Below are 21,881 nucleotides of genomic sequence, written 5' to 3' on the forward strand. Positions count from 1 at the left end.
GTTCCACTCTGGTTGACTTTGCATATTGGATCTAATAAGTAAGGAGAAATGACAGTTCTACCGGATGACTTAACAGACCCATTTCCAACGACAAGGAGTCTGTCGATAATGGAAGATACCTTATACCTAGATGACTATACGTACCAGATTCCTTTGCCGAGTGCGGGTTTTCCATTCTCAGCTGCCGCCGCTTTTGTGAGGGCGCTCGCAGTCAGCCTCACTGAGTGCTCACTGAGCGGACACTAAGACACTCTGCAAATTCGACTAACTTGATGATAGATATTCCTTCTGTAGCCAATGGCTGGACTATTCCATGTCAACAACGCTCAGATATTGCGATGTCTGCCCGCAAAAGATTGTATGATGATGGCCAGATCGAGTTAGTTTACCCCCTTTCCCCCTCATCCTGGGCCGGCTAACTCCACCAAAATTGCCGCGGCTGGCTGAAGCCGGGGTATGCCTGAACCACATCTAATTTTTAGAACAGCACATCATCTACCCTGCACATGTGAGAGCTCCGAAGGGCTTTTATAATCGTCCCCTCGACGTCAATCCTTCTATCCCTGAGCTCATGTGTTGGACAGCTACTCACTCATTGGCAAAGACACCACCATGACGACTGAGAGCTACACGCCACTAGACGCTCCGCTATTCCTGACTCCACATGATCCAGTCTTCACCGATGCGCAATGGGACTCTCTACTCTCGCTCTGCGACGTGGTTATCCCTGCGCTTACCACTGAAAAATCAACAAAATCCTACCAAAAGAGAATTACCACTGAAGAGTTCGAATCGACCCTGTCATCCATTACCGCCAATCTCAAGACCCCGGATGCGGCTCAAGTAGCTCGCCAATTTTTAGAAGAGAATGTATCCTCCAATCCGCTGTTCAAGGAAGCTCTTCGTCGCACGTTCTCGTTATATGTCCCTCAAGAAGCCAAGAATGGCTTGTCTATGATCTTGAGCGCACTCAAGTATGTCTACCACGCTCTCCAGGGAATACTGTGCTAATACTCCATAGCACCCGTGCTGGATCTCTACTTTTAACCGGATCATTGACCCCCGTCCAAAACCAATCCTTTGATGCAAGAGAAAAAGTTCTAAACAGTTGGTTGACCTCTCGACTACCACAACTACGCCAGGTTGCCAGATCTGTAATGCTTTTATCAAAACGTCAATGGCTCGTTAATAGTCCCACTGCAAACCAAATCATCGGTTTTCCCCGTGTACCAGCTTACGGCAAACCAGCAGAATCCTTTGAGTACGAATTCCTCCAATTCCCTCCCGGCGATGGAATTGAAACTATTGAAACCGACGTTGTCATTGTCGGCAGTGGTTGCGGTGGTGGCGTTGCGGCAAAGAATCTAGCCGAGGCAGGTCATCGTGTGATTGTTGTCGAAAAGGCATACCATTATCCATCTTCTTATTACCCCATGACCCAGAGCAGCGCCTTCGCGCACATGTTTGAGCAAGGAGGTAACTGTATCACGGACGACGGCTACATGGCTGTAGTAGCCGGCGCAACCTGGGGTGGTGGCGGAACAGTCAATTGGGGAGCCTCACTTCAGACGCAAAACTATGTACGTCAAGAATGGGCAGATACCGGTCTACCGTTTTTCACATCTTCGGAGTTTCAGAACTCGATGGATCGCGTCTGTCAGCGGATGGGCGTACACGCTGAATATGAACAAAGTTTTCAGAATAAAATTACACTTGAAGGGTCCCGGAAATTGGGATATAATGCGCAAATCATCCCGACTAATTCTGGAAACCAACCGCATTATTGCGGACATTGTACTCTGGGTTGTCATAGTGGTGGAAAACAAGGGCCTGCTGTATCGTGGCTTGTCGACGCTGCAAAGGCTGGTGCTGTTTTCGTTGAAGGATTCAATGCTGGAAAAGTTTTGTTCAAAAATGTCAACGGGAAGAAAGTGGCATCCGGAATTCAGGGTGTATGGACGTCTCGAGACACCCATCTGGGTACTTCAGGCAGGGATGTTACACGGAGAAAGGTTCAAATCACGGCAAAGAAAGTCATTGTATCATGCGGTTCGCTCCAGAGTCCTCTATTATTGATGCGCAGCGGCATCAAGAGTAGTCACTTGGGCCGTCACCTCCACCTACATCCAGGTATGCTCCACTGAACTCTTACACTATGACTGAGACTGACATGATTAGTCCTAATGGCCAGCGCCATCTTTGAAGAAGAGACTCGACCCTGGGACGGCGATTGTCTAACAACTCTAGTGACCGACTTTGAGAATCTAGACGGCCACGGCCACGGCCTCAAAATCGAAAACGTAACCATGGTACCTAGCATGTACCTGACCACATTCCCCTGGTTCGATGGCCTACAATACAAGAAACTAGCCGCCAGCATGAATCACATGGCTGGATTCATCACCTTGACCAGAGATAAAGACTCAGGCCGCGTATATCCAGACCCGATCAGCGGCCACCCACGAGTCGATTATACCATCTCATCATTCGACCGCAAACATATCCTCGAGGGCTTAATCGCCGCGGCAAAAATAGCATACGTCAGCGGAGCCACAGAATTCCACACCTCATACCGCGACATGCCACCTTTCATACGATCCAAAACCCCCAAAACCGAAACAGAAGACGACATCAACAACGGCGTAAACGACCCGGAATTCCAATTCTGGATCAGCGAATTCCGTAAAAGGTCCCCTCTAGTAGCAGAGGTCGGTACAGCAGCTAGCGCTCATCAAATGGGGACATGTCGAATGTCGAATTCGCCTAAAAATGGTGTCGTGGATCCTGATGGGCAGGTTTGGGGTACGGAGGGACTTTATGTGGCGGATGCATCTGTTTTCCCGAGTGCGAGCGGAGTGAATCCTATGGTTACGAATATGGCGATTACAGATTGGAATAGTCGCAAGTTGGTCAAGGTGTTGAATAGGGAGAGAGTGAGTCAGAACGGGGGTGCCCGCCTATGATCTGGTGAGGTGGAAATGAACCTTGGAAATGGTGGTGATTTTACACTTGTTAGCATGCCTAATGCGGGGTATTGAATATGTATCTGGAAAATATTCACCTTGACCAGACTTTTCAAGAGAAAAATCAGTAAGAACGAACTCGAACAACACTGAATATCATTCAGACAAAGGCTCGCTCTGATTGGCTATAAGATCATAGTTCGTATACCTTGCCCTTTCAGTCTTAGTATGCATCCTTCAGCTCATTCATGAATGTATCGTGTTGCCTGGGCTATGATCATAACTCCCTGAATATTTCGTCTTCATTGTCATGAGTCCTTCCTGTTTCTATCCGCACTACACAGAAATATCAACTGCTTGCCGAATTCCGTCGTCGCCCAGTAAGTTGTGTGCTCAAATACGTTCCGGAAAGATGCCCTCGAGACAATTCCACAGCAAAAATAGACACGGCTGTATTCCTTGCAAGAGGAGAAGAGTAAAGGTGGGTACCGTATTGTAAACATCCATTTTCATATTCCCCTCGTGTATTTATGAAGGAGCTAATTTTTGAGGTCGTAGTGTAATCTGGCCAGACCGATATGCAGGAACTGTGCCAGAAGGAATAAAGTTTGCATTTCATCTCCTGGGCCGACATCGACAGAGAGAAATTCGACTAGACAGGCGAATATGGCTAATAGTCAGAGCCTAATCTACTTACTGCTCCGTAATATCAGCTATATCACAACAAATGATTCATTTTCCACTCTCAGACCCCTAAACCCAGACCTCTTCTTCTTGGAAAGATACTTCTCTCACATTTGTCCAACACTATCCTCCAGACCAGAGACCCAACGGAACTGGGCACAAGCCGTGACAGACCCGAGTCAATCCTCAAAGCAGCCCCATTACCTGACCCATCTACAAATCGCTATTTCTGAACTCCACTTCTGTTTAATAGACAGAGATACTGCCATCACGCTATCAGAGAGGAAGCTGTATCAAGAACAAAGTTTCTACCACCAGAATGCCGCTTTGTCGATACTGCGTCCCTTACTGGCCTCGGCGGAGGAGATGCGTACAAGAGGTTTGGAGGAAGTCACAGCTTTGTTTAGTGCGGCTTGGTTGATATTCTTGTTTAATCTTACTTTTCCGCGGGGAATTAACTCGAATAAGGAATGGATTTTGAATGAGATTCTGGAGTTGAGTGAATTGTCAAAGGGGGTAGTGGCTGTTATGTTAGGTGCTAGTGCTGGAATTACCTCCAGCAACCATTCAGCTATTGAAGGACCGGTACACTGCAAGGATGAGGATGACGAAACTCGCGATGCAAAGACTAGAGTCATGTCCGGCCCATTACGCCCCTTCTTCAACCATCTCCTCCCCTGGAAGCATGAAGATGTCCCACCCAGCGTCCGAAGGCAAAATCTATCACCATCCGCACAGGCACTTTTCGGTGAAATCGAATCAGCGGAGTTTACTACTGACGATACATACCGGAAAGAATTATATCGCCTCGCAATCGAAGAGCTCGAGCTGACCGCCGTGGCAATGAAGGCACATACCCAACACCCATCGTTCATATTCATGTGGCTCATAGGAACAAAACGGGAATTTATGGAGTTGATTAAACGAAGAGATGAATTTGCGCTGAAGATTTTGAGGGAATATGGGCTTATGTTGAAGACGGTGGATGGGTATTGGTGGGCGAGAGGGTTGGAGAGGACGACTGTTGATGGGGTTGATAGTGCGTTGAAGTCGTTGTCGGGCTTGCAGTGTAAGGGTTGATCAGATCATTGATGGATTTTAGTTGCACGTTTACTAAATCATTTATGAATATCTGTTGATGATGGGTCCGGAAAGCCATGTGGTTGGCATAGCTTTCATTAGCCCGCCAAGTAGGATATCGCATATATCTCAATTTCCAATACACATACACTAACCTAGTTGCGACGGGTACAATCACCCCTTAACAGCCTTCTCCAACCCCTCCAGAGCAGCCGTATACTCCGCAACCATAGCCTTGCTATTCTTCTCCTGCCTAACAGCCTTCACACCATTACCCGATCGAACAACATTCTCACTCTTAACAATCACCTTCTGAAACCACAACCCCTCCCGATGCTCCACAAGAGTCCATGCTTGTCCCGATTTCCCGGCTCGCGCCGTTCGTCCTACGCGATGGACATATGTAGTCAGACTGGTAGGCATATCGTAGTTAATCACTCCCCCTAAACCGACAAGATCAATACCACGTGAAGCACGGTCGGTGGCCACTATTATGCTTATCCTTCCGGCGCGATAGTCCTTGAGTGTCTTGCGAGATGAGGAGGAATTGTTGGATTTGACTATTGTGCCGATTTGAGATTCTAGTGAAGGGTTCATGAGGCTGAGGAGGTGAGATAATCTTGCTGCTGATTCGGTGGATTTGGTGAAGATGAGTACTGAGGTGACGCCAGTGTTGGATGCTGAAGCGACTGGTGAAGTCTCGCTGGCTATAGAAGAGGTTTCGGAATCCGAGTCAGAGGAACTCTCACTCTCGTCAGGGCTTGCGTCAGATGACTCGGAATCAGAATCGGACTCGGAGTCTGAGGCCTCGTCAGAGCTGCTCGTGTCGTCAGATGAACTTGTAGAATCAGAATCCGAGCTTGAATCCTCAGCAGCTTCGTTAGATTTTCGACCAACAACAGAAGCATAAGCAGGAGTCGCAAGACTGTTCCACTTTGACTTATTGATCATAAGCAACAATTTCATCAAATAAATAGGCTTCTCAAAACCGTCGCCAACAGGCACAAAATGCTCCATCAGACTAGGAGGCAACACAAACTGCTCCGCCTCATGCTTGACCCTTTCTTCATTAGAATCCATATTCCGTGAACCGATTGCTACCAACTTCGGATTCTCCAAACGCAGCGAATTGAGTTTGGTAATGTCGTTGGTAAGTGTTGCACTGAGAATCACTTTTCGCGGATAAGGAGACTGAATCGGTCGTCCTATTCTAGCCAGGACAGAATCGCCTATATTAGCAGTTTTCTCCTTGTCCAGAGCGCCCATGAGAACGGAGACCCATTCCTGGAAACTCTCGTTGAGCAGTCGATCAGCTTCATCGACTACAAGCCACTGCAGATGTCGAAGACTAAAGCCTTCTGTCTGCCGGATATGATCTACCAATCGGCCAGGCGTAGAAATGAGAACGTCTATATTTGGTCGAGCCACTTGAATATACTGTGGTGCCAAATCCCCTGCGCGCACAACCTCGTCTCTATATTTGAGCAAGTCGAATTCTGCCCAGTCACTTTCCGACATAGTTCTCTGCTGGTCTGCGTTGTACTTTTCCGGACTATAGACAGAATCCCATCTTATTATTTTCTGTTGTTCATCCTTCAGCACAACGCTTCCAATGGCAGTGCCGATTCGTAGATTGCTTCCACAAGCTTCAAATGCTTCCCTAGCCTGTTTAACCAGTTCCCTCGTGGGTACAATAACGAGTGCGCGAAGTCTTGCCACAGACTCTCTTTGAAGTGACTGGTTGATTGGAAGGACGTATGATAACGTCTTTCCGGAACCGGTAGATGCAGAAACACACAAATCACCTCGATGGCGATGTTGCTCGTCAAGTAGGAGTGGTATAACTGTTGCTTGAACTGGTGTCGCTTCACTATACCCATGTTTTTCGAGTTTGGAGACTACAGTTCTATCAAGACTGATATTCTCGAATTTGACAGGCTGCCCGTCCTCTCGGTCATATGGAGATTTTGTGACGGGGTTTGTGATCCAATCGGGCATTGTCGAGTACGTAGGTTTCTCGCTTGTTTCTGCAACAGGTTCCGGTTGTGGAAGAGGCTCCAAGCCCTGCGCAACAATCGCCGTGCCAGTATCGAACGCTGAAGTCTCTTGCACATTCTCGGTAACTGGTCGTTTGGCCTTTATTGATTTCTCAAACTTCTTTAACAGCTTTGCATGTTTTAAATCATGTCTCTCATCCTCGTCTCGAGGCGTAGAAACTTGTTCGTGCTTGCGCTTTTTAACTTTGGATGGAGGATCTTGCGCTCCATTGGCTTCGGATTGATCTTCATTTTTGCGTTTCTTGGTCTTCTTCAGTGTCCTATCACCAAACCTCAGATCCGGAGCCTTTTCATCGGACCGAGAAGACGATCTGGGAGGTTCCGTGTCGATCGACCCTTTCGATCCATCGTCTCGACTTTTCTGCCCCTTCCTATCCCGCGAAACACCACCCTTCGCCGACGCCTGACTTTCCGACTGAACATCCTCGAATTCTTTATCTCCATACCATTCTTCCTCGACGCCATTTCTATTCGATTGCTCAAGTTTGCTTTCTCTTTTCCTCTTTTTCTGTGGCTGCAGCGAATCGACGACGGGCGATGTGGCAAGTGATTCTTCATAGCGGTCTTTTTTCCGCGACGTCTTTTCTTTATCTCCACCATGGCGTTTTTTCTCTTTGTCTCCGGCCATTTTTGGCAGTGGCGACTAGCTCAGTTAGAGAGTGGATGAATTGAAGTTGGAGATGGACGCAAGAGGTAATGTTGCATATAGAAAAACATGTGGTCACTGGATTGTAAAGAAAATTGACCGTCGCTTCGTCCGTTAAGCAGATACGAACCCAATGCAAAGTAATATGCAGACAAATTCACCTAATCTTTCAGTCCTCCCGTCTTCTCCAACGGAGTAAATCAAAATTATCGCGGCGATCGTTGAAAAAGATATATATTGCCGGTTAGATATTTACCGCCTAAATCACCGCCTTACTATACTGCCTAGATGCTCTATCCACAGGGTCGATCATCCCTGATTGGTTCCTGACTCTGTAAACTTGACATTTCCAATACTCTATCAAGACTCTTTATTGAGCCATTTCTGAGATGATATAATCGACTATCAGTCCTGGCGAGCTCATAGAGCAAGCCGGGTCGCAAACTATTCAATATGCCATACAATATTGCGTGAGCTCAGCCCACATCTTCAGGAACATGCGCTAATCGATCACAGTATGGTCAGCGACTTTTTCTTTCCACAGCCAGGTTTGTTGATAAAGAGACAGCGTCTGGATAATTCTAATGCGCAATAGGCGGTGTTGAAAGTCATATTTACCAATTGTCTACGGTATCTCAACTTGCTCCTATGCTAGGTGGATCTGCTGACGACAGTAGAAACTCATCGACCGCGGCCACAAAGTCATCATCATCACGCACGCCTACAAAGGCCGGACAGGAATCCGTTACCTCACCAACGGCCTCAAAGTCTACCATGTCCCATTCCTCGTCATATACCGCGAGGCAACCATGCCCACGCTTTTCTCCTTCTTCCCCATATTCCGTAACATCATTGTCCGCGAACAAATCCAGATTGTCCACGGTCATGCCAGTTTGAGTAGTTTCTGCTGCGAAGCGATTCTGCATGCGCGCACCATGGGGCTACGTACGGTGTTTACGGATCATTCGTTGTTTGGGTTTGCAGATGCAGGATCGATTCTTACGAATAAGTTGTTGAAATTTATTCTTAGTGATGTCGACCATGTGGTTTGTGTTAGTCATACTTGGTGTGTATTTCTCAATCGGAGGAAATGGCAAGAATTGACCGGAATAGCAAGGAGAATACAGTCCTTCGAGCATCGTTGGATCCATTGATGGTATCCGTTATACCAAACGCAGTCGTCGCAGAAAACTTTCGCCCGTTATCATATCCGTCCACAGACGGTGCTAACGGAAGTCAAGCGCCACGACCGACTCCTCGAATCATCGGACCCAACGACACTATTACGATCGTCGTGATTTCACGACTCTTCTATAACAAGGGTATTGATCTGCTGATTGCAGCGATACCTCGTATTCTCAAATCCCACCCGAATGTACGGTTTATTATCGGCGGGTCGGGACCTAAGGCGATTGATCTAGAGCAAATGCTGGAACGGAACATGTTGCAAGACAAGGTTGCAATGCTTGGTCCTGTACGGCACGAGGAAGTGCGAGACGTCATGGTTCAGGGAGATATATATCTACATCCCAGTTTGACAGAAGCATTCGGCACGGTGTTGGTCGAAGCTGCAAGTTGTGGTCTGTATGTTGTCTGTACGCGTGTTGGAGGTATACCAGAAGTACTCCCACAACATATGACGACGTTCGCAAAACCAGAAGAAGACGATCTTGTCCAGGCAACCGGTAAAGCCATTGCGGCGCTTCGATCTAATAAAGTGCACACGGAACGGTTCCACGATCAAGTGAAGATGATGTACTCCTGGACCGATGTGGCTCGTCGCACTGAACGAGTATACAATGGTATCTCGGGAGCTATCAGCGAACTCGAATTCTACGGCCACTATCCAGGCGCAGGCTGGGACGCTGTGCGCGGCCGCACGCGAAGTTTTGCGCTGATTGACCGGTTGAAGCGATACTATGGATGCGGTATATGGGCGGGGAAATTATTCTGCATGTGCGTTGTGATTGATTATCTGTTGTATGTGTTTTTGGAAATGCTTTGGCCGCGGGCCAATATCGATATTGCGCGTAGCTGGCCGAAGAAGAAAGTACCGCATCCGGATGCGGCTGCAGCTACGAAAGGGAATATGACGAGGAGTACGAGGGATCGACTTCGTGCTGGATGACTATTCTTATGATACCCTTGTGTGCAGATGTCTTTTTTACATTTCATTGAATTCATGACAAACCTATATCATATACACTCGTCAAAAAAATATTGAATTATTAACGCTCCCTCGCAACACTCTCCGCAGTTTGAGGCGGCAACTCCTCCGCTCCAGCAATACCCCTACCCCCCCTGGTCCCAGGTACAGCCTCCTCACGATCCAACGCCCTCTGACCAGGATTATACCTCGGATCAACCTTTTGCCTATCCTGCTGCGGCTCCGCATTGGCACCAACACCCTCTAGACCAGCACCGTGATGCTTCCGATGATGCTCAGCGCCAGCGTGTCTCTGCTCGTTACTCGTCTGCGACATGGCTGGTTTCCCGAAACTGTTATCGACATCCTTTGATGTGGCGCCGGGGTATGTGGTGAGAGGGTTTGTGTATGTCCTCTCCTTGCCGTGGGCGCGGAGGACGTCGTCGTTGTTGGCTTGGCCGGGCACTTCGTTGATGGGGTTTGGTTGGTAGGAGCTTCCTGCTGGTGCTGTTCCCGGTGGCAGTGTTTGGGCGTGGAATTCGTCTGCTTTGTCGGTCTCGGAGGCTAGGACGCCGGGTTTGTGCTGTATCCGAGTTAGTTGTTTGCCGATAATTCAGGGAGAGGGGCATACCCATTTCTCGGCTGTAAAGTCTTCGCGAGGATGGTTGGGGTGGAAGGGTTGGTGGCCGGTGGCGTCGACAGTCTGGTTGTTTCGAGTAGACATTTTGCTGATGTAGAATTGATTTGAGTGTATAATTGATAGATGATAGATGGTTGATGATTGATCTGGGATTAGAGTGATGGCGATATAAGCTTATATATATAGGCCATGTCATATCCATGACGTCAAACTGAGGTATCTGGCTTGCCCTAATAAATCATCTTATTATATTCTTATTATTTATATATATTACCCTATATATCAGGGTTAAATGTTCATCGCTCCACTGCTGGTGATGTCGTGTGTCCGAAGTATCTATATGATGCTTTTCCTCTTATCAAAATGTATGGTATATGCTGTGACGTCATATACATTCATCTAGATATTCTAACGTTGTGGTATCTCAGTACATATTCCAAAAAAAAGGGGGGGGGAAAGAAAAGAAAATGAAAGGAAAGGAAAGGAAAGGAAAAAGAAATAAAAGAATCATGGGATATCACCGATATCACCGCATCACCGGGGGTCGTCCCTCTTTATTCCACTTCACGCGACTCTGCACCCACTCAACCGCCTCCCGAACCCCCGTCCCCAGCAATGCACTAACAGGCAAGACACGACTATCCCTCACGCCAGCGCCCTTCTCCCCCTCAAAAACCTGCCTCACAAACCCTTCTTTTATTCTGACCACCTCCACACAATCCTCCCGGTCCTGTTTATTCGCCAACACGAGAATCGGCACCCCAGCAACATCCGCATTCTGCAACACCGATTCCAGCACCTGTTTACACTCTCCTAGTCTTCCATTGCCCCCATCCTCTTGAGTGCTGGTAAAATCCTCCAGCCCTTCTCCGACATCCGTAGAATCAACCACAAAGATAATAGCATGACAACTCGAATAATAACTCTGCCATAGCCCACGTATCCCCGTTTGCCCGCCCACGTCCCATATCTTCAGATACATGTCCTGGAGCGGGATTGTGGCTACGTTCTGTCCGACGGTGGGCACGGTTCGACCGACATTTTGTGGTGGTGCGCCATCTGGTTGGGGCAGGTAGAGGGCTTTGATTTGGGAGAGGAGGGTTGTTTTGCCCGCGTTGTCGAGGCCGAGGAGGAGGACAGAGTATTCTTTGTTCTGTTAGCTCGATCGTATTCACATAAGTGGGAGAGGGGGGAGACGGACCCTCCTTGCTGGTTGCGTATAGATAGAGCGACTTGGCCAGATGGTACATGACTTTGTTGAGATTATGAGCAGAGCATGTTCCCCATTTGTTTTTCTGTATCACGGTATACGATACAGCATTGGCGAGAGTCTAGAACGGAGGTGTCGTTCAACTTAGGGAGTGCGTAGTGAGGAAGTCCAAACAATCAGCCAACGACCGCGGCTAAATTCGTGCCAAGCTTTTACCTCGCTCGGGAGATCTTCTCCGTAACCCTCATGGCCTTTTATATTTTCCATCTTATGGAATATGAGTGTATAATACTGAATTGATTGAATCAGACTCTATGGTGACTGTCTGATTGTCATGTCCGCTCCAGCCTGGCGCGTTGACGTACAGTTGAACTGAGAGAAACTTGCCCTGAGTACAAGGCTTAGTGATCATGATCTCTGATTCTGATTCCGATTCAATGAAGGGATTGATTCCTCACAGACTTCACTGAGACATTGGTCTGCTGTCTAACGCACCTGTACAGATTCTAGTATTCCTCTTGATTCCTTGCAGGGGGTGACTATTCAGATCGCCAAGTCTGTAACCACATCTCGTTGTATCTTTGTCAACAAGGCTATGCTCCTCGGTGTCTATGGACACATGACTCGTAGCTTGTGAAAGAGATGCGGATGGAGGAGCTGACATGAGCTGGAGAATACGCTCAGATATTGGGGGAGCTTGACAATGTTGACTGTGTAGACGATTGCCTTTGTTCCACTGTGCTCATTTCTTCATCTATACGAAGTGCCGTTTATCACATCTCCCCGTCCGGTGTATCCCAAAGTCAATGGTACATTACACAGCGTGCTTGAATATATACCTTGGGGGAATACATATCTACACAAAGGTTACTCTGAATACTTTATGGTTGTACTTTTATGAATCATCTGATATTCAGTATGTCGTATCTGTAGTCAGCTGTCGTACAATAGTGATGAGTGTAACCCATGTCCAACACCAACGATTTTAATCAGTGCCACCAATAGAGTCGTACTAAATCTGACGGAAAATAAAGTCAGATTACGAAAAGTATAAATCGGGTGCTGGACGAGCCAGTAAATCAAGCAGAAAAGACAAACAAACTGTGATTGCCCAATTTCCCAGCCAGAATACCAATCCTATGTAAACCTCCCAACACTGAAACCAACCATGCTTCCTCAAACTCTTCTTTCCATTCTCCTCACCACCGTCCTATCAACCACAACCATCGCCATGTCTCTCGCACCACGAGACACCATTCACGCCAGCGACATGGACCGCTACAATGCCGTCATGTCCACCGTCAAGGGCTCGCAGTTCTTGCATCTCTACCTGAAAGACAACCAGGTCAAACTCGACATTTACGAGGATCCCTCCAACGCCCTGGTCAGCCAGAATTCTTTCGCCCCCAGCGAGAACGCGCCCAAATACTTTGAGCAGGAAGAAAAACGCGAAGAAGCTCTGCAAAATGAAGAAGCAGAAGCTGTCAACAAGGATAATTCTGCTGCGAACAAGGATACGGTACATGACTCCTCATCGCGAATGGAGAAGAGAGAGTCATTTAACACAGATTCGGCCGCTAATGCTGACGTGGATAGGGTAATGGACAGGCCGCCTGAGAGTCATCCCTCGCGATGTTATCAGTTCTGTGGCAGGGTTGCTCATTGCGTTGATCGTCGTTGTCCTCATTGTTATTGCGTTGGGGGGAATTGCCTGTGGCAGAAGAGGTGTCGCTAACCATTTAGTCAGTGTTGAGCGAGGTGGATTTTATGCATCAATCTCAAGACTTTCTTTTATCAACTGTATGCTTTGATTCAGGGATGATGCATATGAGGACTCCTCTCAGATAGTTTGCTGAATCGTCACTCCTTATGCCTTATCATTCCATGTGATACAGAATAAGATTCGTCTAGTGTTGCGAAAATATCAAAATCATGAGCAGCGGACCAAGACGCTTTACAGTTTTTTAACATATATCTCCATGCACAATGGCTCATTGGGCCTCCCTCACAACCCTAACCCTGAAGACCCTATTTAATCCCAAGTATTAATGCTGCTTAGTCATTTCAGAGAAAAAAAAAATCTCGTTTTAAGCATGGAATTATTATCCATTCAAATAAGCAGAAATGCAAGATTCTAATTAATAATCATGGATGACCTCTCTCCGACGTAGGCAGAGTTTGGCTCTCGGCGTTTCCCTGTCTCCATACTGATAATTAATAGAAGAAATTTTAATTTACTTTTCTTTTTTCTCTTTCAATTGTACTTTATTCAGTTTATTCATACATTCACTCATACAATGTATATCGGCATTCATATACGCTCAGTTAGATTGCGCAGGTAGCGAGGACCCCCGCGAGGCACTGAATTCTCCACCATGTCTCCGCCTGCAGACGTCGACGTTGACACCGTTATAGTCGGTACGTCGCATATCCCCAATCATTGCTGAATTGCTAAAACATGCATCTAATTTGTGATAGGAAATGGTCCCTCGTCCATGATCCTCTCATACATCCTCCACGGCCACATCCCATACTATACCTCCGACTCCAACACCCCGCATCCAGACTCCCTCCTCCACGCCAAACTAAAAGACTCCCCCTGCCTCCTCCGCCCCGACCTCGACGCTCTAACCTGCCATTTTGGAGCCTCACTCCTCTCCTATTCCACGCAGGCGCTCCCAATAAACGTATTACTAGACACGCTCCTCCGTCCTCAGGGCGAAGTCGACGATCTCGGCGAAACCACAAACCTGAAATGGATACACATACCGCATCGCGCCGTGTCGCATATCGTCGTTGGCAATGCGCCCAATCCGGGGGGTCTATGGGCTATGCATACCGATGATCCGGTGAATATTAGTTGGGATATTGGAACGCTGAGTTATGCGGGCATGCTGTCCTTGCCCGGGTACACGTTTGCGGATCATTATCGCAAGACGACCAAGGGGAAAGAATTGGCGCCTTTTACGAGGCCGAGTCGGAGGGAATTGGCTGAATATTTGCGCGCGTATCCTGTCCAGGCTGGGATTGCGGATTCGTTTAGGGATAATACTGAGCTGGATGGTATTCAGCGTATAGACGGTGGGTTTTACATCCCCTCACATCGCATTCGGTGCAAACATCTCGTTTTAGCTAGTGGGATATTCTCGCATTTGATTCAACCGCCGCCTTTGCTAGCTCCTTTATTGGAACTTCCGAGGAATGGTCCATCTGGCTTTCCGTTGCTGGTGGTAGGTTCAGGGTTTACTGCTGCAGATGCGATCATATCTGCTCCATCCGGTCAGCATATACTACATACATTCCTCTGGAATCCCAACGACAGACCTTCGCCATTAAAAAGCTGTCATCAACAAGCATACCCTGAATACGCAGGGATATATCGTCTCATGAAACGAGCCGCCCTCTCATCATCGTCTCGTGCCGGTGGCCACAGACCAAACCCGCGTCGACTTGCATCGACGTCATTTCTCGAAAGTCGGAACTGGGACCATATCTACGAAGGTCTCCCAAACTGCAGTATTGAGAATGTCCAACTCAAAGAAGACCATGCAATCATCACCCTTGTCCTCGAAGACGGGACGAAACTCTCTCGTCCAGTATGCGGATTGGTTTATGGCGTTGGTCGACGCGGCTCACTTAACTATTTATCATCTTCCCTCCGTGCCGAGGTTCTGCATAATGCAAATCCCTCAACAGATGGAGTGATATCCGCCAAAACACTCCGCGACAAAGTCATTGAAGACCTCGAAGTTGCCCCCGACGTATTCGTCATTGGTAGTTTGACGGGTGACTCGCTCATCAGATTCGCTTACGGCGGATGCGTATACGCTGCGTATTCTTTGATTTCGGCTTCAGGTGTTTGTAGCGGGTTGTGTACGCCCAAACAACCCGCTGGAACGCCTACGGGCGGTCGTCATGCGCTTTTGAATGGCGTTGATGGGCATTCCATGCAACAAGTAACAGGGAGTTGTCGGGATGAGTGTCAAGAGTCAAGTCAACCACGGAAAAGATCGTGGTGGAGTACTATTTGGAGTTTATTGTTTTGATTGCAGACTACTGTTATCTGCGATAGATCTGCGATAGATCTGCGATAGATCTGTATTCTACTTATTATACAGCACATACTCTGTGTATAGAGAAGTATTATTTCAAGTCTACTACTAACCCATCAACTGCAACTGATCATCCGGCGGCCAGCGCACCTGCGCAAAGCTCAAGCACCGCTTTATACTTTGTAAATATTTCCGCGTAACTTCATCGGACATGATATGCGCTTTATTATCGCTTTCGTGAAGTTTTTCTCTTGCCGAACGTTCATGGATACCCACCATGGTCACACCGATTGGCCACGCCCTGCACACATTAGTATATATCATCCAGCAGGGGAAACATAGACGTACGCTTTTCCAATACTCAGCCTCAAGTAACCATCATTCGCATCAACATATCTTCTCTCCTGCGCACAATGCACAATCTCCACAATAGCTTCCAGCACCGTATGATCAATATCTCCCGACTCAAACTTCTTGAACAAAGGCCTCATATTATCCCGACTTTGAATCATGGCATTGTACGCCTGACGACCCGCAAAACTCTCCTTCACGGATGTATCTCGTTTTGCGAGCGCAATGGCCCATTCTTCCAGTAACATGGTGAAATACGAGGCGAGTTGTCTGAAAAGAAACTTTTTGGCGTCGGGATCTATATCCTTGGGTATTTTGGAAGGGATTTTCATCTCTTTCTCCGGGACTAGTTCGAGGCTCGTTGGGATAGGACCAGAGGAGAGTTGGGGTGTAAGTGAGCGTTGGACTAGTTTTCGATATCGTTTCAGTCGAGATTTATGCGTTTCTCCGAATAGTGTCGCTGGCTCATTCATTTCTCTCAATTTCGTAATCAATTCTTCATCATTGATATCTTCATCCTCCGGTACTGGCGTGCCTGATTCGCTCCTAGCAGTAGACCGAGGAGGCAGCTCAGGTAACCCCAGCCTGTTCCTTCGCGCTCTCTCAGCAGCTTCTTCCTCAGCTTCCCTCTTCCTTCTCGATTCTTCCGCTAATTTCCGTTTCTTTTCGTCTCGTTCTCGTCTCCGCTCGACCTCTTCTTCTTCGTGTTTGCGTTTTAGAGCGGCTTTTTCTTCGCGTTCGCGTTGGAGACGCTCTTGCTCCGCGTTGTAGGCTGCTATGCGCGCTGCTTCGATGTCTGCGCGGCGTTGGTATTTGTTGTTGGTTTCGGGTTTCTCTTTTGGATCGCTGGGTTTGGCCTTGGAGATTTCCTTGGCCATTAGGGAGGCGAAGTCCATGTTGATAGCCTGGGAAAATCCCTTATATAGTTGCAGATGAACGAAGTACTAGAGTTAAATAAAAGGTCGTCGTTATATTTGGTGAGTAAGAAGGCAATTGCGACTGGCTAAAAGCTTTGGCGGAGACAATCTTATCAGTCTCCACTCTCCCTTCACTTACATACTTCCAGCTTGACACATTGCTGCGCAACAAAACAACGCGAAAAAGACATAAAATCGACGCGGATAATACTGCAATAACTGGACCATAATTTCCATCCTCACATTTGGCAACGACAATGACAATCAACAGAGAAACAACAGTCCCCTTCCACCTCAAACTCTTCTTTCGCCAAAACGCATACCACGCTCTCACAGATTTTCCCATACCTACGCCCACAGGTCCCAACAGCACAAGCCAACTCCCTCCACACCTAGAAATCTACACATGGCAATCATGCACTCTACGCGAACTCTCGAGTCTCCTAGCCGGCGCATTACCATCACAACTCCCCGACCCGCAAGCAGGAACCAGACTCTGTTTCAGACTCATATACCCCGATACCCGCGGAGCAGCGACTGAGGGACGAGGACGATATCTTTCCAAGGACATCGGTAGCGTCATCCTCGGACGAACAGGCGAACAACAACGAAACGCCCACGACGATCAACGAACAAACGGCGCAAGACGACGATTCATGGAAAAGGATAGTTTCGATCAAGATGATGCAGATAAGACGCTGGCCGATGCCCGGTTCGTGGTTGGCGATTATGTGGATGTTGCGATTTTACCGCCGCTGGATGACGGGAGTGTTGCGCCGCCGATCCAGGGTGGACGAGGACCGCCGGGGGGACCGATTGGTAGTGGGATGAGAGCGTTTAGGCCGCCGCGTGAGAATGGAGGTGCTAGACGCGGTCCTGGAGGAGGCGGGATGGGTCGAGGACAGCCAGGGAATGGGTTGCCGAGTGGGGATTGGAAGAGAGGTGAGAGATTACCGGAAGAACGTGGTGGATGGGGGAGACGCAGGGGTCCGTATTAGAGGTGCATGCCGAGTATACTATATGAAAGCTTCTGTTCTGGACGTGGCGTTGTAATCTACCGATGAGTATGTGCAGGCAGTTCTTGGTCTACACGACATCGTAGACGATTGAGTATGTTACAATGAATCCGCATGGAAATCCAGACTATGGACTCTTCTCGGAGGAAAGACAAATCCATTTACATTCAGCGCTTTATGCTGCTCGGCCCATGTTTGCATACTTGGACAAACCATAACCAGTACAAAAAAGAGCTATGGATGGTGTGCCACATGTATTTTATTTCCCTTGCGAAAGGATATCCGTGTACTAATAACTATGACTAATGACTAAGATTCTTAAGTTTCACATCTAGACTCGGTGTAGTCTACGCAAAGCATAGTGATTTGCAAGCTGATTCCTTTCCATAGTATATACAGGTACAAAGTAGAAAAAAAAAGTCAAAGACGAAATGGATATTCCAGGACAAAGGAACATCCAATTCGGTCGAACATACTAACGGCATCGATAGCCTGGTGAAGACGTCCGAATTGCGAGCACTCGCCCTAGCCTAATTACAGCACGACTCAAATCCTGATAAAGTGAATGAATCATAAACCCAGCTCCGATATCAATGAAACCATCTACCATTCAACAACGGTATCACCTCGCCTCTTTCCCCGCAAATCGTATTTTCCCTATATACCTCCAGTCAGTCCCCCCTCACACCGAACAGGAAAACGAAAGAATACTGAGGATACACTCACATCAGTGCTATAAGCAATGTATCCGATAATACCAGGCACAATGCCAGCGTATACCAGTGTCAACCATGCATTTCGCGGTGTCCAGCGGAAGTATTTGTATCGGTTTGCGTTAAGTTCTGTATGAGTTAGTTCACTCAATTTTTCTTTGTTCTTTTTATTCAAGGAGAGGGAAAAATCGTATGGAGGTTTTCACGCAGAGTCGGGAGGGTAGGTTTACCGTAGTATTTCTGCAGAGCAGGATCGAGGACGAGTGCTGTTGGTCATATAGTTAGTGGATAATCTTGTAAATAGAAGTCTGGGTATTTCGGGCGGATCCAATGGTATATATCGTACATTTGCTTGGGCCAGCCATTGTGAGGGTTCTCAATGGATGAAGTGATCGTGGTGATGCTGAGGTTGCGTGCGGATGTTGAAATGGATGAGGTGAGGTCGATGCCAGACCGACGCACTATGCTGAATCAGGAATAGTCAATATTTTGGTTATATCAACAACTGACAACAATTCTCTTCTTATCCTGATGAAAACTCATTCCTGATTATTGATTATTGTACAGACTAACTCAGAATACTACAAAGAAGCAACAAAATTCCCATCCACTTCCTCAATCTTCTTCACCGCACTCAAATACACAGGATCCTTCATCAACCTCTCCGCAAACGCCACAATCTCAGGAAACTTATCCTGCGTAATAAGTCCTCTCTTCGTGGCCGCCATGACCGGGAAACTCATCAACATATCAGCAGCGTTGAATTTTGCTCCACACAATCCTCCTCGCACACCCTCACTCGTCCCGGGGGCGGATTTGAGTTGACTTTCAAGGAACGGGAAGTGGACTTCAAATTGTCTGTCGAGATAACTTGTCTGGATCTTATCTGCGACCATGCGGGGGATAGGTTTGATGAAGAATGGGACGGGGGCGTTGCGCACACCTATACAACAGTCAATTAACATATCCCCAGAACCTAAGATGAATGTAAGTAACTCACGATCAACAATCAACGCAGTAACCATCTGTGGCATCAAACTCCCCTCAACATAATGCATATAAAACCTATACCTCAACCACTCCTCCGTCTCCAAGTTCTTAGTCTCGTCTTCCTCCGATGCAAACTTTTGGGCACGAGACCTTCTCTTCCCCTCCGAAATGATTGAGTAGATACTCAACAATCGCCCCAGATTCGGCTAGTACTAATGGTTGAGAATACTCTGGACGTTCCACGGTGATGACTGGGGATTTCCCCAAAGGATGTACTGCTTTGAGTTCGGGAGGTGCTAGCATGTCCTTGCCTCGTTTGAAGGTTTTGAGTTGGTAGGGGATGGAAAGGGCTTCGAGGATCCAGAGGATTGAGTGTGCGCGAGATTGCTCCAGCCTGTGATTGTTAGTATTACGTTCATACAGGGTTGTAATGGAGTATACCAGTAGAGAGTGACCTTGATATCCGAAGAGGCCATTTTCTTTCTTGTCTGTATTAATGTATCTTTCCTGATGCGAATTCAACGAGCTGATGTCATAAAAACAGCACCTAGGTATATACACATGAGCAACGATACAACAGGAATCATGGACCTTTTATGCCTATACCAAAAACGAGATCTAGATGAGTTCCACCTACAAAGGCAGTGCGAATCCGACGAATACGAATAATTGCACATGAAGATGATCGGATTGTCCAGACTTGATTACGTACGTAACTTTAACTAACGTAATCGGTAAGCGAAGGGGCATTTTTTCCCGAACGCGTACACAATCTTGAATCCAAATCTCAATTTCTAGCCCACATACAAATTATATAACAAAAATTAATTACTAGTACGATTAGGACATGTAGTTATTTTATGTCCTTCAATGCCACAGCCACTGCAGCGAAATTGACGCCGTACAGGTGGATGAGAGACTGGAAGCTCAGGCTCGGCCGGAACAGTAGTAACAGCTTAAGATGCCTCAATCTGATCTTGTATAAGCACCTGAGCCTCCTCCGTACTAATTCCTTGCTCATTAGATACTTACTTCTTAGATTTTTGACGTTTCTGTTTCTCTTTTTCATGTGCAGTCTGTAAATCATGATTTTCTTTCCATGCGAGTAAGAGATCATTCATGGTTGTTTCATAGGCCTTTGATGCCTGTGTAATTGCTTTATAAAAAGCCTCAGATGAATTTTCTGTATGCTGGCTTATTTATTTTCCAATTGTAGTCATTTGACACTTGAATTGACGTGCATTCTGAGGTCTTTGTAAGCAAGATGACTGTGTATCGCTTGATCGACTTGGAGGAGGCGTTGGGGTCTTCAATTGAACAGTAAGCTGTTGATAGACCCAATCTGGATTAAATGGTACTAATCCAGTAGCTGCAAAGCTATTCTGAATATTTTGAGCTTTATATGCCATAGTACGAGCCTTTAGAAATGCAGTGAGAAAGTCGAATTTATCAATATGATTGAACCCAAGCCTCATCCGCTGCTTAACAAGCTGTCCATAATATCGCTTTAAAATAGCAAAACAGCCCACATCAAGAGGCTGTAAGAGATGCGAAGAATGAGGAGACATACACACTGGAATAATATTATTCTTGGTGCATATGCGGTCAAATTCAGTTGTTAGATGACTTCCATGGCCATCAAGAATTAGCATCCGATACTTTCCAATTGACCGGTCATTTGTAAGAGGAATAAAATGGAGTTTAGGTCATTCTAATCCAATCTTATCTGTTGTCCATCCATTATCACTGATATTGATTATCCAGTTAGCTGGAAGATCCTCAAACCAGCCTAACCGCATATATTTCTTTGCCTTAAAGATAATATATAAAGGTAAAGCCCATCCTGTTGAGTTAACCGCCTCAATTGCAGTTACCCATTCTCAATCACCAGATTGTAATAGCTTTGGCTGAGTATATCGGTCACTTCTAGTAATAACCTTGGCAGTTGCACAAAGTCCCATAGCAAAGCCAGTCTCATCAAAATTATAGATATCCTCTGGCAGGATTACATATTCCAATATAACCTTTCGTACGCGATCAAAATATTCTTAGATTATCTTCGGATCTTCGCATTTAGCACGTTCATAGTTGTATTTCCGCGAGAATTTTGATTCAATCTCTGGACGACGTTTAACAAGGTTATATACCCATTTTTCTCCAACCTATTGATTTCCATGTTGAGAGAGAAGATGATTGGCCATCTCTCGTACAAGAGAGTGCCGAGGAGGTAATCCACGTTTATCCAGGTTGAGTATCCATTTGACAAGTGATTCCTCCTCAAATTGAGTCAATTTATGACTGTTGGCGCGTATTTGAGATCTTTGTTGAGTACCGCTTAATCTCTTCTGTAGAGTGGTCCGGGGTATCTTATAAATCCTTGCAGCTTGAGCCACGCGCAAGATTCGTTCATTTTTTA

At 46.8% G+C, this 21,881-nt stretch overlaps 11 protein-coding genes across 11 annotated transcripts, besides 3 other annotated features; 5 read left to right on the plus strand and 6 right to left on the minus strand.

The window, feature by feature from the left end:
• Positions 1-612: 612 nt before the first annotated feature.
• On the plus strand, positions 613-4,727 carry TSTA_096190 (long chain fatty alcohol oxidase, putative; the record flags this gene model as incomplete). The annotated part of the gene is made up of 8 exons (XM_002479288.1): positions 613-974; positions 1,022-2,130; positions 2,179-2,933; positions 3,071-3,090; positions 3,128-3,161; positions 3,308-3,343; positions 3,376-3,444; positions 3,522-4,727. The coding sequence occupies 8 exons, from the start codon at positions 613-615 to the stop codon at positions 4,725-4,727; spliced, it is 3,591 nt and encodes a 1,196-aa protein (XP_002479333.1).
• A 174-nt stretch (positions 4,728-4,901) lies between these two features.
• TSTA_096200 (DEAD/DEAH box helicase, putative) lies at positions 4,902-7,412 on the minus strand (the record flags this gene model as incomplete). The annotated part of the gene is made up of 1 exon (XM_002479289.1): positions 4,902-7,412. The coding sequence occupies one exon, from the start codon at positions 7,410-7,412 to the stop codon at positions 4,902-4,904; it is 2,511 nt and encodes an 836-aa protein (XP_002479334.1).
• Positions 7,413-7,947: 535 nt separating this feature from the next.
• On the plus strand, positions 7,948-9,558 carry TSTA_096210 (phosphatidylinositol:UDP-GlcNAc transferase subunit PIG-A; the record flags this gene model as incomplete). Its single annotated transcript, XM_002479290.1, has 4 exons — positions 7,948-7,978; positions 8,026-8,060; positions 8,108-8,496; positions 8,544-9,558. The coding sequence occupies 4 exons, from the start codon at positions 7,948-7,950 to the stop codon at positions 9,556-9,558; spliced, it is 1,470 nt and encodes a 489-aa protein (XP_002479335.1).
• Positions 9,559-9,658: 100 nt separating this feature from the next.
• Positions 9,659-10,300, minus strand: TSTA_096220 (uncharacterized protein; the record flags this gene model as incomplete). Its single annotated transcript, XM_002479291.1, has 2 exons — positions 9,659-10,159; positions 10,208-10,300. 2 exons carry the CDS (start codon positions 10,298-10,300, stop codon positions 9,659-9,661), a joined length of 594 nt encoding a protein of 197 aa, XP_002479336.1.
• A 159-nt stretch (positions 10,301-10,459) lies between these two features.
• Positions 10,460-10,489: a sequence feature (AT_rich).
• A 180-nt stretch (positions 10,490-10,669) lies between these two features.
• Positions 10,670-10,709: a microsatellite.
• Positions 10,710-10,742: 33 nt separating this feature from the next.
• On the minus strand, positions 10,743-11,466 carry TSTA_096230 (ADP-ribosylation factor family protein; the record flags this gene model as incomplete). The annotated part of the gene is made up of 2 exons (XM_002479292.1): positions 10,743-11,362; positions 11,418-11,466. 2 exons carry the CDS (start codon positions 11,464-11,466, stop codon positions 10,743-10,745), a joined length of 669 nt encoding a protein of 222 aa, XP_002479337.1.
• A 1,128-nt stretch (positions 11,467-12,594) lies between these two features.
• TSTA_096240 (uncharacterized protein) lies at positions 12,595-13,043 on the plus strand (the record flags this gene model as incomplete). Its single annotated transcript, XM_002479293.1, has 2 exons — positions 12,595-12,945; positions 13,023-13,043. The coding sequence occupies 2 exons, from the start codon at positions 12,595-12,597 to the stop codon at positions 13,041-13,043; spliced, it is 372 nt and encodes a 123-aa protein (XP_002479338.1).
• A 758-nt stretch (positions 13,044-13,801) lies between these two features.
• TSTA_096250 (uncharacterized protein) lies at positions 13,802-15,472 on the plus strand (the record flags this gene model as incomplete). The annotated part of the gene is made up of 2 exons (XM_002479294.1): positions 13,802-13,844; positions 13,905-15,472. 2 exons carry the CDS (start codon positions 13,802-13,804, stop codon positions 15,470-15,472), a joined length of 1,611 nt encoding a protein of 536 aa, XP_002479339.1.
• A 114-nt stretch (positions 15,473-15,586) lies between these two features.
• TSTA_096260 (mRNA splicing factor (Prp18), putative) lies at positions 15,587-16,725 on the minus strand (the record flags this gene model as incomplete). Its single annotated transcript, XM_002479295.1, has 2 exons — positions 15,587-15,779; positions 15,827-16,725. The coding sequence occupies 2 exons, from the start codon at positions 16,723-16,725 to the stop codon at positions 15,587-15,589; spliced, it is 1,092 nt and encodes a 363-aa protein (XP_002479340.1).
• Positions 16,726-17,003: 278 nt separating this feature from the next.
• TSTA_096270 (Sin3-associated polypeptide Sap18, putative) lies at positions 17,004-17,799 on the plus strand (the record flags this gene model as incomplete). The annotated part of the gene is made up of 2 exons (XM_002479296.1): positions 17,004-17,733; positions 17,774-17,799. 2 exons carry the CDS (start codon positions 17,004-17,006, stop codon positions 17,797-17,799), a joined length of 756 nt encoding a protein of 251 aa, XP_002479341.1.
• Positions 17,800-18,365: 566 nt separating this feature from the next.
• TSTA_096280 (uncharacterized protein) lies at positions 18,366-18,840 on the minus strand (the record flags this gene model as incomplete). The annotated part of the gene is made up of 4 exons (XM_002479297.1): positions 18,366-18,419; positions 18,489-18,604; positions 18,706-18,741; positions 18,822-18,840. 4 exons carry the CDS (start codon positions 18,838-18,840, stop codon positions 18,366-18,368), a joined length of 225 nt encoding a protein of 74 aa, XP_002479342.1.
• A 216-nt stretch (positions 18,841-19,056) lies between these two features.
• TSTA_096290 (glutathione S-transferase, putative) lies at positions 19,057-19,941 on the minus strand (the record flags this gene model as incomplete). Its single annotated transcript, XM_002479298.1, has 4 exons — positions 19,057-19,418; positions 19,476-19,563; positions 19,601-19,859; positions 19,907-19,941. The coding sequence occupies 4 exons, from the start codon at positions 19,939-19,941 to the stop codon at positions 19,057-19,059; spliced, it is 744 nt and encodes a 247-aa protein (XP_002479343.1).
• A 486-nt stretch (positions 19,942-20,427) lies between these two features.
• Positions 20,428-21,881: part of a mobile genetic element that runs on past the window's edge.

This window comes from Talaromyces stipitatus, genomic scaffold (genome assembly GCF_000003125.1).
Source record: "Talaromyces stipitatus ATCC 10500 scf_1105507295527 genomic scaffold, whole genome shotgun sequence".
Classification (NCBI taxonomy): domain Eukaryota; kingdom Fungi; phylum Ascomycota; class Eurotiomycetes; order Eurotiales; family Trichocomaceae; genus Talaromyces; species Talaromyces stipitatus.